Source organism: Stenella coeruleoalba (genome assembly GCF_951394435.1).
Source record: "Stenella coeruleoalba genome assembly, chromosome: 2".
NCBI lineage: Eukaryota > Metazoa > Chordata > Mammalia > Artiodactyla > Delphinidae > Stenella > Stenella coeruleoalba.
In genome coordinates this window covers 56,899,673-56,920,377 of record NC_137147.1, presented here as the reverse complement: position 1 = coordinate 56,920,377, position 20,705 = coordinate 56,899,673, and the positions used below count along the sequence as shown (strand labels likewise).

General features: G+C 32.9%; 1 protein-coding gene across 6 annotated transcripts in view; it reads left to right on the top strand.

Annotated features, from left to right (window-relative positions):
- LRFN5 (leucine rich repeat and fibronectin type III domain containing 5) overlaps positions 1-17,239 on the top strand; it is a gene marked incomplete at its 3' end in the record, with an annotated part of 254,541 nt that extends 237,302 nt beyond the window's left edge. For 5 of the 6 annotated variants that reach the window (XM_079914199.1, XM_079914197.1, XM_079914196.1 and 2 more), the window contains 2 exons: positions 1,260-2,664; positions 5,343-6,285. In XM_079914199.1, coding sequence (XP_079770325.1) covers positions 1,280-2,664; positions 5,343-6,285 — 2,328 coding nt within the window. In that variant the 5' untranslated portion in view covers positions 1,260-1,279. Of the gene's footprint in view, positions 1-1,259; positions 2,665-5,342; positions 6,286-11,890; positions 11,935-16,929 lie in introns of those variants that run through there. The other variant, XM_079914201.1, reaches the window with a different exon arrangement.
- Positions 17,240-20,705: the final 3,466 nt, after the last annotated feature.

The window sequence follows — 20,705 nt, the reverse complement described above, 5'->3', positions numbered from 1 at the left end:
AGAATAGGTTTTATTTAGAAAACTAGGTGCATCATTTCTAGAATAATTATGTATTTCATATTTTCATCAATTAAACATTTAAGTGATTTTCTGCAGCTGTTTTCCCTTTTGGTGTTTAAAATTACACGTACTTTTTGAGAATTTTAATCATGTATGTGTTAGTATTGTTATTTATTTATTTATTTTTCTGTACGCGGGCCTCTCACCGTTGTGGCCTCTCCCGTTGTGGAGCACAGGCTCCAGACGCGCAAGCTCAGCGGCCGTGGCTCAACGGGCCCAGCCGCTCCGCGGCATGTGGGATCCTCCCGGACCAGGGCGCAAACCTGTGTCCCCTGTATCGGCAGGCGGACTCTCAACCACTGCGCCACCAGGGAAGCCCAGTATTGTTATTTTTGATGATTATTTTCAAGAGCAAATACTTAAGATCAAGATAGAAATGAAACTGTCAAGTTTTTTAAAAATAAATTTGAATAAATACAAGTGCACTAAGTTTTTTTCAGAAAAGGAAAATGGAATATGACATCTTGGACTCACTGTCAAGTATTTTGATGACTGCTTTCCATAAATTATCTTCAAAAATCCACATTATATCACATGAAACATTCTAATAGTTAAGGAGCTCAGAGCATTTGTGGTAAATTTTCAGCCTTTTTTATATTTGAGAACAGGATCCTGTATTTGCAGCTAGGATGTGGAGGTTGTACTATTTTCAAGATAGTTCGTAAAGATGAATAAAATTTAATTAACAATTAATTACTTTCAAGTATCTTGCCACAAGGTTAACAAATACAAATATTGTCTCTTTTTGTTTATGCTCAGACTAGTAAATTGAAATACTTGCAAATCTCTAAATATGTCTAAGCTTTTGAATTTACAAGAGGTCTTTTGGAGGTTTAGTGGAAATTTTCCTGAGCTCCCACCCTCCAGTCTGGGCTGAATGTCTCTTTTTTGTGAACCCAGGGAGTGCCCTGGACATATTTCAAAAATAGCACTTAATTGACAGAATTATAATAATCTGTTGACTTCTTTGTTTTCACCAGTTGATTTTAAATCTCATGAGGTCATGAATGGTATATTTTTTTTATCCTAGGGTCTACTACACAGACAATACAGAGTTAATATTTTATATTTGGTTAAATAAGCAAGTGAATAAATTGGTTCTATATTCTAATTTGCATAAAAAAGATTATTTTAGTAGGAATATGAACTTCACTCAAATGACTGGATGCTAACACTATATTTTGTGTCTTCTCTTACAGGCTCTTAAAACTGATCTACAATGGAAAAATTTCTTTTTTATCTGTTTTTCATTGGCATAGCAGTGAAAGCTCAGATCTGTCCAAAGCGTTGTGTCTGTCAGATTTTGTCTCCTAATCTTGCAACCCTTTGTGCCAAGAAAGGGCTTTTGTTTGTGCCACCAAACATTGACAGAAGAACTGTGGAACTGCGTTTGGCAGACAATTTTGTTACAAATATTAAAAGGAAAGATTTTGCCAATATGACCAGCTTGGTGGACCTGACTCTATCCAGGAATACAATAAGTTTTATTACACCTCATGCTTTTGCTGACTTACGGAATCTGAGGGCATTGCATTTGAATAGCAACAGATTGACTAAAATTACAAATGATATGTTCAGTGGGCTTTCCAATCTCCATCATTTGATACTGAACAACAATCAGCTGACTTTAATTTCTTCTACAGCATTTGATGATGTCTTTGCCCTCGAGGAGCTGGATCTGTCCTATAATAATTTAGAAACAATACCATGGGATGCTGTTGAGAAGATGGTTAGCTTGCACACCCTCAGTTTGGATCACAATATGATTGATAACATTCCTAAGGGGACTTTCTCCCACTTGCACAAGATGACTCGGCTAGATGTAACATCAAATAAATTACAGAAGCTACCACCTGACCCTCTCTTTCAGCGAGCTCAGGTCCTAGCAACCTCAGGAATCATAAGCCCATCTACTTTTGCATTAAGTTTTGGTGGAAACCCTTTGCATTGCAACTGTGAATTGCTGTGGTTGAGGCGTCTGTCCAGAGAAGATGACCTGGAGACCTGTGCTTCCCCAGCACTTTTAACTGGCCGCTATTTTTGGTCAATTCCTGAGGAAGAGTTTTTGTGTGAGCCTCCTCTCATTACTCGTCATACACATGAGATGAGAGTCCTGGAGGGTCAGAGGGCAACCCTGAGGTGCAAAGCCAGGGGAGACCCCGAACCTGCAATTCACTGGATTTCTCCTGAAGGGAAGCTTATTTCAAATGCAACAAGATCTCTGGTGTATGATAATGGAACACTTGACATTCTTATAACAACTATTAAGGATACAGGAGCTTTTACCTGCATTGCTTCCAATCCTGCTGGGGAAGCAACACAAATGGTGGATCTTCATATAATTAAGCTCCCTCACTTACTAAACAGTACGAACCATATCCATGAGCCTGATCCTGGTTCTTCAGATATCTCAACTTCTACTAAGTCAGGTTCTAATGCAAGCACTAGTAATGGTGATACTAAAATCAGTCAAGATAAAATTGTGGTGGCAGAAGCAACATCATCTACGGCACTGCTTAAATTTAATTTTCAAAGAAATATCCCGGGAATACGTATGTTTCAAATCCAGTACAATGGTACTTATGATGACACCCTTGTTTACAGGTAAGAAAAATTAAGCAAATTTTTGTACTTGCTGTGCCTCTTAGTGTAGGACTTGATAATCTACTACTGATTTTTTTCAATCAGCAGTGCTACTCTGTGTTGTAATTAAAGTACTCCACTTTTTAAAGTATATAATGTAAGGCTTGTGAAAGGTGAATACATGTGGAGAAATATTTTGAATGCTGTTATTTTCAGAGAGTTCAAATTTATATTTAATATTATGCTTACTTACTTTTTCCCCCTCATCTAAGAGATGTGACTATCAGAGAACAAGATTGATTTATCTTAAAAATTCAAAAACATACCAGAACTTACACATCCACATGAGTGTTCTTTCCTTCAAGGAAGTCACATTGGGAGGCTATACTATTATCCCAATAATGCTGCCATTGCTCAAAGCATTTTTGGAATTATCTTTAGAACCTTCGTCATACTATTTTGAATATCCTCAGTGGTGGCAAATCTTCGTCTTTTGAGGGTGAATTTGAATTTTGGAAACAAGCAAAAGCCATTTGGAGCCAAGTCTTGTGAATAAGGTGGGTGATCAAGATGGGTATTGCCATTTTTGGTCAAAAATAGGATGTAACTATAAAATAATGAGACTGATTTTTTGAGTGATTGAGTTATGTGTGTGTGTGTGTTGTCTCATATACACTGGTTCTTAAGACAGTTCCAAAGAGAAAGTTTATAAGTATTTTGAGCAGTGAAAGTATCAGTGGAGTTAAATATATAATCTCTGGGTAAGGATATTTGTGGAGAATTTGCATCTGACTAAAGAATTTCTGGTATGTTTTTCTAAAGTTCAGCCTCATTGATTTATAGTCACATCTTGTCCAATTTTCAGTTGGAAATATACATTTTTACCTCTCCATATAATTTTACTCATGATAGACTATTGTTACTCCTAGGAAATGATGTAAAATCATGGCTTTGAAATATACATGTGTATACGTGTATATATATATATATATATATATATGTATATATATATATACAAATATATATATTTTGCCTTTCAGCTTTTCTGAAATAAGGTAAAATCAGATTTTATATATCCAGATGAATTCTTGAAGATAATTTGATTTTTGCTCATGTATGGAAATGAGAGAAATTTTTTTTAAAAATAAGCTTGGGCTGGTAGGAAAAAACAAAACTGACCTAGCTAACCATGTGACCGATGCTGGGCAAGGTTCTACTTGGCTGAGTTTTAATTTTCTCATCTTTAAAAGGAAGAGATTAGAGTAAATGGTTTCTAATATTCCTCTCATCACTAAATGTATGGGGATGTAGACTGCGATGCGTGTATATTAGCATATAGTAGTTTGCTGTTGTCATACTCAGCTTTTCACTTAGGCTATGGATTATTTAACCCGTTGTCAAAGATGAGCATCTACCCCTACCCCTTACTTTCCTGTAGGTACTAGACATTCTATATACTTTAAACGTTAGCTCTGTAAAATAGGTCAGTTTCTATTTTCCAAATTCCAAGATTTTAATCCTTCCATGACAAGTAAATTCTCTTATGACCCTGAGGAAATTGCTTGAATTCCTGACCTTAATGTTTGTCATGTGTAAAATGGTGATAATGCCTACCTCATAAGTCATTGTAAAAATGAAATCATAATGCATATAAAGTGCTTAGTAATGCCTGGCATTTCTTATGCACTCACTAAATGGTAGTGATCTCAACCACAATACATACTCGAGCCTAAAAGTTTCTTGGTACATTTAGAACACATTATTTAGGTTATATAATAGATTAGCATTGCCAAGTCTTGAAATTTCTAAAACTCTTTCAGAGAAAAAAGAGAGTTTCAAGCCTATTTTCCAAATTAAATCTTAGTCATATATGGTTGCTACTGAGTAGAACAAGGTAGTGAATAGGAGCCACAGAAGACTTTAGTGATACAGTGGATTCAGAGGTGTCTTAAACTCTTATCAAATTTACAAACTATGTTGTGAAAGTAATTTCATCGGCCCACAATGGGGAGGATAAGGGATTTATGCTCTGGTCAACAGCTTTGCCCTGTTCATGATTCTAGGATAATATTACGCATCAACCTCATTTATAGATAAAAGCATACTGGGAACCAAGTGTTGAAGACATAAGAGAGGGTTGAGATCTGTAAATAAAGTACTTTAATCTTAGTAATTATCTTAGTTATTAAAGATAGATTTAATGGGTACCATTCCATAGTAGCTTATAACTGATTTGAAAAAGAAATACTCTGAATTTCATTTCCATTCTGGTTTCTAATGTGATTGTCAGTGTTTTCCCTTCCTTCAAATTGGCTTTTAGTCACAGAGGTGTTGTAAGTGCTAAATGGATTTGTTTAGTAGTCAGATAATGTCACAGTCACGCCTTTCAAAAGTAATTTGTCATAAATGATTTTTTTAGCAGTGGCTTTTATTAGGAATTCTGCTTTGCCAAGCAATGTAATTAGTAAGCTTGTCAAGACATAGTGCAGGCACCATTAATATGATGCAGAATCCAACAATTACTTTTAGCCATTTTAACTGGGTAAATATAAGATTAGATCATTTTCTCATATTTCATATGTTATAAACGTGCTTATCTTAATGAGTACTAAAATGAAACAGAACTAAAGTCATAATGACTGTGTGTGTATCTGTTTTGTTTTGTTTTTAATATTAACACAAATTCCATTGTCCCTCAGAATGATACCTCCTACGAGCAAAACTTTTCTTGTCAATAACCTGGCTGCTGGAACTATGTATGACTTATGTGTCTTGGCAATATATGATGATGGCATTACTTCCCTCACTGCCACAAGAGTCGTGGGTTGCATCCAGTTTACTACGGAAGACGATTATGTGCGGTGCCATTTCATGCAGTCCCAGTTTTTGGGAGGCACCATGATTATTATTATTGGTGGAATCATCGTAGCCTCTGTGCTGGTTTTCATCATCATTCTAATGATCCGGTATAAGGTTTGTAACAATAATGGGCAACACAAGGTCACCAAGGTCAGCAACGTCTGCTCTCAAACTAATGGGGCTCAAATACAAGGCTGCAGTGTGACGCTGCCCCAGTCCATGTCCAAACAAGCTGTGGGACACGAAGAGAATGCCCAGTGTTTTAAAGTTGCCAATGACAATGTGATACAATGTTCAGAAACTTGTTCAAGTCAGGACTCCTCTACCACTACCTCTGCTTTGCCTCCTACCTGGACTTCAAGTACTTCTGTGTCCCAAAAGCAGAAAAGAAAGACTGGCACGAAGCCAAGTACCGAACCACAGAGTGAAGCTGTCACAAATGTTGAGACCCAAAATACTAACAGGAACAACTCAACTGCCTTGCAGTTAGCTAGTCGACCTCCTGATTCTGGCACAGAGGGACCCACATCTAAAAGAGCACATTCAAAGCCAAGTAAGTTTCTCACTTTGCCTGCTGAGAGATCCAGAGCAAGGCACAGGTACTCCCTGAATGGAGAATTAAAGGAATGCTATTATTATATTAACTCACCGAACACATGCGGACTGTTTTCTAAAAGAAGCATGTCTATGAATGCGATGTTAATTCAGTCCAACAGTTCTGATGGGCATAGTGGAAAAGCAACTCTTTCAAATTCTGAGTGGATATTGGAAAGCACTGTGTAACCTATTATTTCTTTTTAATGAAAAAATTATTTTGAGAACTCACATAGGAAATTGGAATTTGAAATCCCAGTCTTATCTCTCTGATTCATGGCTAACAGAGCCATGGCATATAAACCCTCTAGGGTATAGTTACTTCATATATACATGGATATATATGAAGTAACTTCATATATATCCATGTATATATGAAGGTCATACATATAAAATTGTTTAGGGAAAAAGCATGACAGCAGTGCCTTCCCCATTCTAGGACCAGCTACCAGGTTCTGCAATAGCAGACCACAAAATAAAAGTTGTCATATGAAAAAAAAAGTCTTGCATAAATAATGATATTTCCTCCAGTCTTACAAAGTACCACCTATGGATGATTGGTATTTTTCAATGAGTAGATTGTATATTTTCTTTCAATGACAGTGGTGTTTGTTTTTAGGCAAATATTTTAGAGAACAGCTCTGTGTTGTCATGTTGTTTAAAATAAAATAGTCAAGTATACCCAGACAGTGTTAAAATAAGTACCCTTCTAATCAACATTCTTGGTTCAGGTGCCTTAATGGGTCTAAGATATTTCTCATCTATGACACAGCTTTTTCAGTGGGAAGCAGAAGAAAATGCAATTGATTTTTCATTTGGCAAAAAATGCCAATTCAGTTTTAAGTCACAGGCCAGTTTTAAGTCATATGCATCTGCCTGGGCTTATGAAGGTGTTTTCATTCATTCAGTACACATTTGGTGACCAAATGAGCTTTATATTTTTCTTAATGCAAGTTAAATAGGGAAACAAAAATACAAAACTGCCTTTATCAAAGGAATATTTATTTTTATCACCAAGTTAAATAAAAATCTTCTAATAGAGTTCTTATTACATTTATAAGCAATATAAAGTCATTGCTCATTAACCAGATAGTAGGTTCGTTTTTGCCTTCTGCTCTGTAATTCTGAATTTGAATGTTTCTCTCTGAGTAAATGTATTTATTATTTGAACCAAAACTTGTGATGAAATTTAATTAGAAATTATACAGCTTAGTGGGAATATGTCATTTAAAAAAGGATTTTTAAGTTAGTCAGACAGTAATATTGCTCCTTGATAATATGACATTCTTGAACAGTCACTGAAATCAAGGTCTATAGAGAAATGTTCTATCTACTTGCTGAAATTTTTTACAATATTATGTGGTAACTTAATGGTGTTTAATTAAAGATCAGTAAACAGGACTTTGGGGGTTTTTTGTTATTGTTTTGTTTTTGGGGTTTTTTTTGAGAATAAGGTTCATGTGGGAACGTTGCACAAAAAATTTTAGCCATAATGTAATAAGATACGGACTTTATGTAAATTACTCCCTGGGAGTAAGTTAAACACAAAGTAAAAGTTTAGTAACTCTTTCAGATTACTTGAAATACCATTTAAAACACAGGTGAAGAATGTCCGTTATTGGTTTAATTTCCTCTTGTTGGAAGCATTTATAAATTTTTCAGTTAATTTCAACTTGACCAAGGCACATATTATACATGATTTATCGTAATGACATTCAAAAGTGGATTAGATTAAAGCAGTTAGAGATGACTTTCTGAGCAACTCATGAAAAAATTTGTCTAATGGGCTTTCATTACCTTAGGTGTTTCCTAAATGCCTTTCCTGCCCTGCTTCTTTTTCTGAAGTTTGTCTTTCACATTTCTAAAATATAATCAGCCTTCCTGGTATATAGTTCTTGTAAAGAATAAATGAGATCACATGTGTGGTATTATTTTGTAAAATCAAAGCATTGCTCAAAGTGAGGTGTATTTTCAACACTATGTCTGTAATAATGCTCTAGTCCCAACTAAACATTTTTAATTAACACCAGTTACTTAATTCTTCATGAAGTGCTGATTGACAAAGGCATATTATTTTTCACCTTCCTAGTTTTTACCTGCATGGTATTAAAATATCCTGAATATATAAAAGATTTCAAAACTTAAAGAAATGAATCCCCAAACAAGGAATCTCTGGCACAATGAACATTGTGGTCAAGGGGGCGCTGAAATCACACAGAACAGGCAGCAGCTTAGTGTGTCTACTCCAAGCTACTGATTAACTTATGTTCTATTTTCCAGTTGCCTGGATTTTTAAAAATCAATTTCCTGCTTATGCTTCTAATGAAACTTTAATTAAATATATTTTATTTCTCATAAACATTTAGAACTCATAATATCTAATCATGTGAAATTTTATTCTGTTTGACTAAAGCCATTTAAACCATTTAAATTGTTATTGCTTTTACAAGACTCTTTTTAGGGTGAATTAACCAAATGCTTGAACACTTGTTCTACAGGTGTTAAGAAGGCCTGTGTTCCTATCTTTCAAAAAGTTTATATTTGAACAAAATATGTGAACAAAACTTGGCCTATCAAGAGGGTCAGATGTTATTTGGTGTTGTTGATAAGTATATGAAAAATGTTTTGCTCAGGGCAGTTTCAGTGTGAAGTGGCTGAAAGATAAATCTATGGGAAGGTTGGGGGTGATTAAAGGTGCCTGGTATAATATCCAAAATGCAGTAGTTACTCAGATGAATGAATGAGCAAATGGATAGATGAATAAATAAGTGAATGGAGCCAGGGAAGAAAGCTCAATATTAAGAACTTTGATTAATTAGCACAATGGAGATTTGTGATCCAGATATTATATTACTATAAGCAAGAAATTCTGTCCCTCTTGTTGTTTTTCTTTCTGTCATTTCTTACATTCCTTATTTAACCAACTACATATATGTGATTCAAAGCATATGGTTTTGCTGTTTGTTGTTGCTGACCGTGTATAGGTTGTATATATTGTTTTTGCTTCCTTGTTCTTCTTTAATTCTTTAATTTTTAGTCATTTTACACTATGGTTTCAGTTTGTTCACTAACAAACTGACAAATAATATATTTACAGATATTTACTCCAAACTTTTTTTAAAATTATATGTATTTCTGTGTTACTTTTTGTTTTGGATAATTGTCCCCCAATTTGAAAATGTCAAACTATTATTAAAGTAGGTCTTTTTAAAGAAAAGTATATATAATAGATAAGTTCCATAAAGGAATAGTGAAGCATCTGAAGTAGGCTCAAAATCCTAAGAAGTAATGAAGTTTGGTTTGATGAATATTATTTATTTTTAGTTTACAAATAGATTAGCACAGAGGTACATTAAATACAATCATTTAAATTAGATACAATAACACCTTTGCTGAGAACAACACATTTTCTACATTTTTTTTCTAACCATTAAATGTATTAGTTAAGTTGAGGTCACAGTAAGCTTTTTTATGCTTTTAGACAGTTGATTTTAGCTACTTTGCAGATATAGTTCACTAAAAAAGTTTTAGAATATAAGTTTTTGAGCTATTGTAAGCCACCTATAGACATAACAAGTTTACTACCTGAATGATACATGCTTTCTCCACAAGAATTTAAAGAATTTTTTTAAATTATATGTCTTCCATTGTCTACAGGAATCTTCTTTATTTCATGAAGTATTTTCTGCTTTGCCTTAAAGCACTCAAAAAGTACTTCCAAACTAAATTTTAACTATTTTATTTGCTTATATTACTGTAAGGAAATTAATATTCATTTATAAAACTAAAAAATTAATAAAACAATTATCACAAAGTTCACATCAATAGCCTTTTACTTCCTAAATTTTAGTATTTCCCCCTCTGTTTATTCATAATAATAAAGTTAAAAACAATCATTAAAATGCCAGTAGTTTAAAAAATTTCAAAAACATAAAGCATCTTCTTGTACAAGAATTGTGAAAGTAAATGGGGTGTTTCTTCCAAAGAAGACTTCAGATACGAGCCCGTTTTCTTCTCGGTGTGGCAGAATTCCAACTACATTTTATAATGATAAGCAAGCAGTGTTCATTTATTTTAGACAGAATGAAGACTATGTACCCCCTTTCCCTTGCTCAGCCTTCCCTTGAGTCTCAGGAAGAGTCGAATCTTTCCACTTCAACAGCATATGTGGAAGCTTCTGTGTGTGAGTGTGTGTAATGTGTTTTGGGGAAAGGACTTCAGCCCAGAGGTGGATTGGATGGGAATAGGATTTTTCTTATCTTCCTCCATTGGTAATAAAACACTAATAATCATAATGACAATTTACCTTATAGTGTTTGTGTGTTCAGTGTTAGTTGAGGTAAATTTATGGATAAAAAATATATCACTTTTAAAATTTCATAGAGGAGAGAGAAAATAACCAAAATTAATGACTGGAATTTTAAATATAATTGTTTCAGAGCTCTGTCTTTCATATTACTCAGTCCTTTCCCTCCCATGCTAGATAAATACATGCTGGGATTACAAATACAATTAGTTTTGTCAGGTTTGGGATAGGTTGTTTGTTTGTTCGTTTCTTGCAACAGAAACCATCCTTTTAGCAGTACAGAATAAAGAATGGTAAACATATTACTGAGATCGAGTCATCCTAATCGTGGTGTTATCTGAAGGGGGACATAGAAAGTAACAGTTTGTAACTGGGAGTATATTAAAGTATGAAATTACCTCTTTAAGGTAATATTAATGCATCTGCAATTTCATCAAATATCATAAATATTCAATATAAAATAATCAGTGTACCACTGTCTTCTGATTTTTTCAGCTATTTCAAAGTCAAAATTTAGGATCTAAAGTTACCATCAACGTGAAGGGACTTATGGAATATACTATGTGGGCTCTACCATAATGTAATTGCCTAATTATTTTTTTCTGTATAATGTGAACATGTCTTGTTATTGCTTTCATGTAAAACCTAATCTCCAGAGGTCATTGTAAATTTATATGAATATTTATGCTGGAGGTTTTATCAAAAAGTATTTTGTACTGTTCTCATCACACTCACCTGTGAACCCTTAGAATGACATTTTCCTGAGACACCTAATTTTTTCTTATAATTGTGTCCCTTCTTAATGACTAGAGTATTTTCTTTAAAATAGGACATTTGGGAGGAAATAGAATGTGTACTGTACAGGGCTATTTAATGATATTAAACATTTATAGCCAATTGGAATATACATATGAACATTTGAAGGCAGAATGTTTGCATTTAGAACATTACTGTTTTATATAGGGATAAACTGGTATTCAGCAAAACATGCTATTATTATCTTGGGGGTTATTGAATAATGGTTTATATTGTAAATTATTATTTTATACTTTGCGTGGTGAATATGGTAAAACCACATTTCCTGCTTTGGATTGTTTTTCCTTGATGTATCTTTCCATGTTAATCATATGCAACTCTGTGGTCGAAATGTTAACTTTGAGTAAGGAAAATGAATAGAAGCCTGATTCTCTTATTGAACTCTTGCAGGAAACGTGTGTTCCATATTGATAACTACTCATTTTAGTAACTAGAACAATATTTTTAAAAATTCTGCATTTAGAATATTATGTATCGGGAAATAGCCATAGAGAACTATGAAGTATTATAAAATCAATTGCAATTAACCCAATAACTGGTAAGTTGTTATCCAAAAAAATGTGCAGATAACTCTTTGTTAAGATGAATCTTATCAAGGTTTCAGTGAGAAGTATTTTAAGGTCTGTTTCATAAAAAATGAATTGTTCATGACACTGAAAATTTTATTCCCAGATGCTTTGCCGACTAATGTTGACCAGACTGTCCAGGAGACACAGGTGAGATTCTTGTTACCTGTCACATGCTTTGGCACTTAAGTGGGTATATTCTTTTATAAATGAATTTTTAATTTTTATTTTGCTAGTTCATGTAACTTGTTGAAATTTTCCATTAAAACTTACTCAATGCTCAGTGGTAAACAGTGAAGTTCAGTTTGGTTAAGTGAATTTCCAGTTCCTAAATTTAGACATATTTCTGGTTAACCAAATATTTCTGATTCACATTGTAAGAATAAAGGGAATACTAGTGTAACTTTGGAGTCACATTTGTAGTCACGCATGATATCATATGTATTTTTACAAATATTTCCCAACGTGAAGACAGTAGCTTGATAAGAATATATTCACTCCTATCCTTGAGCTCCACATTCTAATAGAAGCTGAGGTAATATATTAGGCCTCACCGAAAGTGGATGAACAGAAGTGTTTCATGTATATGAAATGAATGAAGCCGCTATAAAATGGAACAAAAGACAACACATGAAATGTTCATGGTATTCCTTTTGTCAACAACCAATTACTCTTCTTGGTTTTCTTTTCTTTCTTTCTTTTTTAAGTTTCAAATGAGTATTTGATTCCTGCATTTTAATTGGATCAGAAAGTGTGTTTCCAGAGCAGAATGACACTTTAGCAATCTGTTCAAACATCTGGATGCATCAGCCATTTGCTTAAGATTTGGCACAGAAAAAATATTCTGCTTTTAAAGGTTCTTAGAAAAAGCCATTGATTTATTTGTTGATAGTAAAAATAAGGGTCTTGGACCATCGTTCCGGGTTTCCCCTAAAGAATTCTATCCCCAAATCAAACAAAATGTTTTTCATCATTTCTTTACTGAATTTAGGGTCCCATTCTTATGTTGCAAAAAAACAAACAGATGGCTCACTAGAAACAATCAATAGCACAGAGTCGGGCACGTACTTGATGTTAATAGAATTGAACGGACCTGCACGAAGGTGCCTTTTTTCTCTACCACCTTCCCTTTCTTTCTCTCCCTCTCTCCCTTTCTTTCTTCTTCCTTTCTTCCCTCCCTGTCTCCCTCTGTCTTTGATTTGAAAACGTTAATTTATCAATAACTTTGGACACCTGGATGTTCTGAAAGAGAATATCCTTAGAAAGGAATTAAAAAGTCAAGCTTCCCCTATCAGAAGCATGATCCAGAATGGTTCTAAATGTTCTATCAAGATTTGGAAGCAGGAGAATCAATCTGATCATCTTTCAATTACCAATTAAAGCAATTCTCCAAGTATTCATATTTTGTGGGGCATGTTACATATTATTGTGTTTATTTCCTTATTTTACCACAGTGTTAGAAGTCAAGTTTAGAGAAAAGTAATCTCCTTGGGAGTTTGTGTGCTACTTGAGATAGCAAAAGGTTTGCCAATGTGATAAGTACATAAGATTTCTAATAGCAATTTTTCTTTGTCCCAAAGTAATTAGTATTAGAGAACTTTGGAAAATATAGCTTAAAATAAAAAAATAAATGTAAATATGTCATAACCCACCACCCAGATACGAATACTAATAATTTGGTGCATAATCTTTCAGTGATTTGTCGTTTCTGTATGTAGTAAATTCATGTGTACATATGTATGTTTGTATTAGATTTCATAGTGAATGTGCATATGTAGAATATGTCACCTGTTTTTAAAATTTTATGCTGAGTCTTTATTGAGGTCCTTTTTTGAAACATTATGTCATAATGTCATAGCAACTTTCCCTCCATGCTTTGGCTATTTTTTTTTTCTTTCTACAAGCATTAGCTAGAAAAATAAATCCACAGGCAAAGAAGAATGTTAACAAAATTTAGTGGTAATACATCATTTACTCATTAGCCAATTTCTTGCTACATTTCTGTTATCAGATTTAAGTCACCATATGACTTCAGTGCAACTATTCTTGTTATTTGATAAATGATTTCTGCAATAGCAGGCTTATCATTTCTACAACTGTCAACACAACCAAACAGTAATGTCCCTTTGAAGAGACTGTGACCTGTGTGCTAGTCTTCTCATGGCTTTTCACACTGTCAGCAGTACCTTACCTTGTGAATGAAGTGAGGTAGAGAGCTGTCAGAGGTTCCTTGTGCTCACAGCTTCTTATTTTTTTGGTGGGGAGGTGGTAGTGGGATAAGGAGGATTATACAATTTTAGTTTAAGTTTATATTCCCTGTAGGATGGTAACACACATGTCTTTTTCCACCCAGTGGCAAAATATATTTTCCAAACATTTGGACATTGCCCATTGCCTTATATGGAGATCAAAATGTTCCTTATGTATATACACAATAAAATAAGCAAAAAAACTTAAAACACATTTTTAATATATTAAAAAAAATGTTTCCTAGGTGACAGTAGTAGTTCTTTTAGACAAACTATTAATATATAAGTGAATAAAGAGTTAGTGTTGATTAGAAATAAACAGCAATATTAAAACAACTATGGGAAAACACAGTTTGGAAATCGTATGAACTAAAAGCTGAGCAGCAAAACAAATGTGTGTATATGATTCAGATATGTTTCCAATGTTTTCTGTACAAACAAGAATGGCCAATATAAAATATTTGGCTCTGTAGGGTTTCTTCCACCTATGATATTACCTTCAAGTAAATTAAAAAAAATATAAGAGTAATAGAATAGACATTGTAAATAAAAATAATAATGAGTAATAGAATAGACATTGTAGAAAACATTTAACTATTTTTATAATAATTAAAGCATACTTTTTGACGTATTTATTTGAACATTACAGAAAATCAGAAAAAAAATATATAGAACCCTAGTGTCAGCAATGACCTTTAGAAATCATTTCCTTCTTTTTAGATATCCTAACTATAAAGATAAAAAAATCTCTCATGGGTCTTAATTACATTCAGAGTAAAAGCAATAACAGTTTCCCAGATCCATTCAATGTCGGGGTATATTTTTCTTCCTCTAATGTTGGCGTAGCTTTAATTTCTCCTTTTATTTGTAGTACCATTGATAAGATTGTGCAGTGTTTTGCATGGTACCCTTTCACTGTCAAATGAGGACCATTGACAAAACATCCTGAACCTACCACAAATTCATTATTTTTAGTTCTTATAACATTTTAGCATAGTTATTATAGTCTATCTTGTTTTTTCTTTGTGATGCTCTTGTAATTTTGTGTTCCACATTTAGATCTTTATGGAATCGTTATGCTTGTTTATTGATAAGTAAAAAGTGTTATTTTGAATCTTACGTATAAAATTTTTATTCAACTTCATATTACATCATCGTTTCAATAATGGCAGATTCGGGGCAGACAAATTCACACCATTGTTCCCAAAACCGATTGCTATTTCCTAATCTTAAAAATAACAAGTTTTTTATAAACCATAATCCCACAGTTTGTTAATGTTATTATGTAATGTGAAATTGAACCAAAAACTCTTTAAACTATGTCATAGTTATTCTATGTTATAGAATCATTAACTTGATATTAAAAGAAAGTTTGTTATTCTGGAAGGATTTATTATTTCCAAAGTCAAACTAATTATACTGTCCACAATATTTTTCTTCTAGGTATATTTAGTCTTTTCTATATTACTACTTCCTGAAATGAAATTTGGTGTAGTACAATCACTTTTTTTAATCAAAGGGAACATATTACTGGATATACAAAAATAAATAAAAATCTTGTTGATAACCAATTTCACCAAAATAAGCTGTGCTGTGAATCCAATAGCGAGGAATTTAGCTATTTCCCATTGTAGTTTAAAGTGATTTTTGTAATGTTTTCCTTAGAATGAATATTCCAGGTAAAGTATGCTAGTGATGTCTATATTTCAGTAGTTTCCAAGTAATTATTTTTTAAAAATCAGATACACATCCATTATCTATTAACAATCTTCAAACATCCAGTAATTCTTTGTTCAGTAATTCTCAAAAATTATCGTTTATCTCAAAAATAACTTCACTTATTCCGATTAACTATTTTGAAATATTTTCTTAAGTAAAATATCTCTATAGTATTTTGCCTACCCTTACCACACAAAATTATCCAAATAGGTCCTATATCAACACTTTGATATAGAATATTTGAAGTTAAGAAGCTATTTTTCATCCTTCATTTGTTCCATGCATTTTATAACCCTCAAATTGTAAACATGTAGTTGTTCTTGAATGGAAAGGAGAAAAATTACTTCTATTTCATATTATGCAATTGTATATTTCTCAAAAATTATTTTCTATCTTATTGAAGTATAGAATTTATACACATATTTGAAAGTCATGAGTACTGAGAACCCATGTTAGAGAAAAAACATTTTCACAGTTTGTTATTTAAATATTTTTAAATTGTTTTTTATATGATTTTCTTTCAAAATCATGTTAACTATGAAATGCCTTTGCTTGTGAGTTATTGTCAGTTTTCACATTTATTTTATTTGTTCTGTGGTTGAAGAACTAATTAATGTAGATGAATTTATTGTCTTCACTATCAGTAAATGTATAATTAAACTTTATAAAACCTTAATATAATACAAAGCTTCCAAAAGAATATATTAAAAAAGTAGAGATCACATAGGTTTTAGATATGATGAACAAATTTGATCTAAAATGTTCATATTTAAAAAGCCAATGTGAATATTTGTTAAAGCCTGAATAGCATGCATTAATGAATAAAGTAACTTTTTTTCTCTTAATTTGAGAATATAAATGTGAAAATCAAAGCAAGGAAAAATGCCGTTCCTCAATTTGGCTCTGACTTGCATAACTATTTAGTCTTAAAACATTTAGATTCCTTTCTAAAATGAGATTTTTTTAATATATTCAATAATTTGAAATTACCAGGGAACATTTTAAGTGCTGATGTGCATGTCTAAATAGTATCCAGAAATATATCTAGTATTTTGTGGCAATAAGCTCCTACCTGGGTGCTTACAGTTCAGTAACTTCTAGATTGCTAGCCCAGTGATCTTATTAGCTGTGTGTTTTCTTTCTTCTTTTTTTTCTTTTTCTTTTTCTTTCATTTCAGAGGCCGGAGTTAATCTGAAGAGCACCACTTCTCTCTCTCCTGAAAAAACTTGCCACTGATATTTTTACCAGACAAAATTTAAAACTGTTTCAATTCACAAAGGCTAATTGTTGAACTGGTGTCCTAGAAGAAATTGTCCACAGGAGCTGAAGCAGAAGTCTCTGATGACGCGGAACTGGCTCTATCAGACCATGGTTAATCCCCTTTTAAAACCAAATTTTTTTTTCTTCTGACCTACAAGTATTTTCTTTTAAAGAAGGAAAGAAAAAAGCCTACATTGGCATCGAGTTCTGTATCAATCCATGTTACATTGCCATCCATGATTTAAGACTGTAGAATCTTGAATAATCTATATCACTTTAACAAATAAATGTTTTACTATGACAGAATTTGCACATTGCCTGATTTGTGGAAACCTCAGTTGCTTCAAGTGTGAATGGTGAAGTGATGATTGTAGGAGCTAATAATATTATTTTACATCTATGTAGTACAAAAACCTTAGGGGATCACAAATTGCTTTATAATATTGGAACTAGTTCTTCCATGACTGAAGTGCACCCACTTCTACCACTTCTATGGGAGAGCAGTACAACTATTTAAACAGCTTTACGGCAATTTTATGCTTCAGTGTAAGACCGAAAGGGATGAGGGATCTCTTCTTCCAGTGGAATTTCAGAAAGTATCAAGGTAGGCATATTGTAATTAATCCAAATTGATTCATTGTTTTTCTGGAGAGCAAGGGCAAAGAGGTTTTAATAATTTAAGGCCTTATGTTTCATTATAAGTGCCCATTTCTCCAATTTTCCATTGGAGATAAAAATATATATAATTCCAGAATAAACAAAGAAGAACATACATCTTATTTAGCACCAGCATGAATAGGAGTAAGATATTTTTGATGGCTAATATATGTTAATACAGTCATATTTAAGCAGTAGTACTCAAACCTAGCAGGCCTGAGTTCAAACCCAGAGATGAGTGAATTTAACCAATTCCCACTCTACTCTTCCATATTCTCAAAGGATTAATATTACTGTAAAATTTGAAAATGCATGTAAATGTATCACTGTACTTGGTGTAAGCAATAAGTTCGATTAAAAATATTTTAGTAGCATTGCTATTAACAATTGAATTCAGATTCTCTCAAACTTGAGAGATTTTATTTCTATTCCTTGACAGTTCTGGTAGTTGTCTATCATTAAAAGCAATATGTAGTTTAAATTTTTTAAAATTTAGTTAAAACTAAAAAATCCAGAAAACTGCCTTTGAGAAATGTAGGTTAATCTGTTAACCATTCCACATCTCTTAGACTGTTAAAAATATCCAACCGTCCAGAGAGGTTACAGAATGTCAGCCATTAGATGGCACTTGGAATCTGTGCTCAGGAGCCGAACTACACTAGACATAATTAAAACCTGTGGGTACACACACACACACACACACACACACACACACACACACACATACACACACACATGCAGTCACTCTTACTCCCAGACACACACAATGCACAACGGAAACAGAAGTAACACGTTTGAGTGGAAATGTAGTTAGTTTGTGACCTTGGGCAACTGACTTCATTCTCTGTTTCTTGACTCAAATGCCCAGAGGAATCCTGTTTACATGTGTGTTAAGTGTATATATGCATGGATAAATGTTTATGGTGACAAAAAGGAGACAAATTGGACAATAGCATTGCCTCTGTGAATCTGTTCCTGTCGTACACAAATTTTCTCCTGAAATATAGTGTCAGGAGCAGAAATGGCTTTCCTAGAGTTCAGAGCAGAGTTTAACTTTTTAAGTTTTCTCTTGGGAAAACCTGCAACCTTTTCTTCAAGGACATTCTCCTGTTTATCCTTACCTTCCACTTGCCCCAATCTCCACCCCATCTGGCCCAATTATTGTTTTTCTTGATGATAGTAAGAACATAGTCTGACCCCTTCATCTTTTTAGGATATTCATGCTATTGTGTTCTAAGGAACAGGATTTTTAGTGTGTTAGAACTAAAATTGTACTTAATCACTTCAAGTCTTCACTCTGCATCATCTATACCTAAATCTAAAACTTCATTTATGCACAAATTCAAACAATACTCATAGTGTACATATTTTCTCTTTCTTTCAAATATTGTTGAGGAATACTTAGGCACAGTCTCTGAACCTGTACGTGTGCAATAATCAGTTGTTTTTATGGATAGATATTTACTTCTTATACTATGAGGTTAAGAGAACACAATTGTGTACCCATAACTAAATAGGATTAATGATCATTCACAAGTAAAAGTTTTGCAAAAATGTGACAAAATATTTTTAGAATAAGTGGAAACAGTTTCTTTTAACTGAGCATATTATAAAGGGGTGAAGAAATGTATGGTAAAAAGTCTCACTGTAAGGTTCTTGGCTATGCACTGAAAACTGCTACCATTTTTTCTCTTACTCTACATTCCTCAGTAATTTTGGAAGTAAACTAACTGGTAATATATAACATAGTATGAATATTTGTCAGTTCAATTTGTGACATCTTACACATAATATAAAGCATATCAAGCACACACACAAGAAAATCAAAAGTATTTAGAGTGCAATATAAACACAGCTTGTGAAGCATGAAAGTTGACTGAAAACCATAATTAAAATTTTGAAAATCTACACTCATGAATTTTGAAATCCATAATCTGTACAATTGAAGATTAGTAATAAAATATGATTACTGGTTGAAAGGAATAACTTATACATGGAAAGAAAACTCAAATAAGTTTAATTTCCTATTTTATTTGTAATTTAATAAGTCTCAGATTAGTTTGTACAAGTTTTTGTCTGTTAGAAATACATAATATCCTGTTTCATATATATGGAATGTTTTGTGACACATTCTTGGTGTTTTTTGTCCAAAATATATTCAGATTATTTCTTCCTATATTCTGCTTTCTATGTGTTAAGAGCTTACTCCATTTTTATTTATTTATTTATTTCCAAAATATATGTATCTGACATCTCATGGGTCTACTTATGAAATGGGTGTGTGTGTGTGAGTGTGTGTATCAAAGCATATGCAATTATTTAAAAATGCAAGTGACAGAGAACGTACTATGTCCAACCAAAGTAAAAGTCCCTAGCATATGATTATTTTGTTTGGTATACAAGTATAATATCCAGGGAAACTCTACACTAGATTTTTTATGTGGAAAATATATGTAACATGAAATTTGTTATTTTAACCATTTAGAGTATACAATTCACTGGCATTAGTTACATCCACAATGCTGTCCAATCATCACCACTATCTATTTTTAAAATATTTCTATCACCTCAAATACAAAATCTGTACCCATTAATCAATAATACCTATTCTCCCTCCCACCAACCCCTGGTAAACTCTAATCAACTTTCTCTGCCTATGAATTTGCCTATGCTAGATATGTCACTTAAGTGGGGTCTTACAATGTTTGTCTTTTTCTGTCTGTCTTATTCCACTTATCATAATGTTTCTAAGGTCATCTATGCTGAAGCATATATCAGAACTTCATTTCTTTTTAAGGTTGAATAATATTTAATCCTATATATAGCACATTTTTTATTCATTCATCTTTTGATGGACACTTGTGGTGTTTTTACCTCATGGGCACTGGGCATAATACTACAAAGAACATTGGTACACAGGTATATATTTGAGTTTCAGTTTTCAATTCTTTTTGGTATATACCTAGGAGTGGGTAATAATTTTATGTTGAGTTTTTTGAGAATTGCCAAACTGTTTTCCACTGTGGCTACAGCATT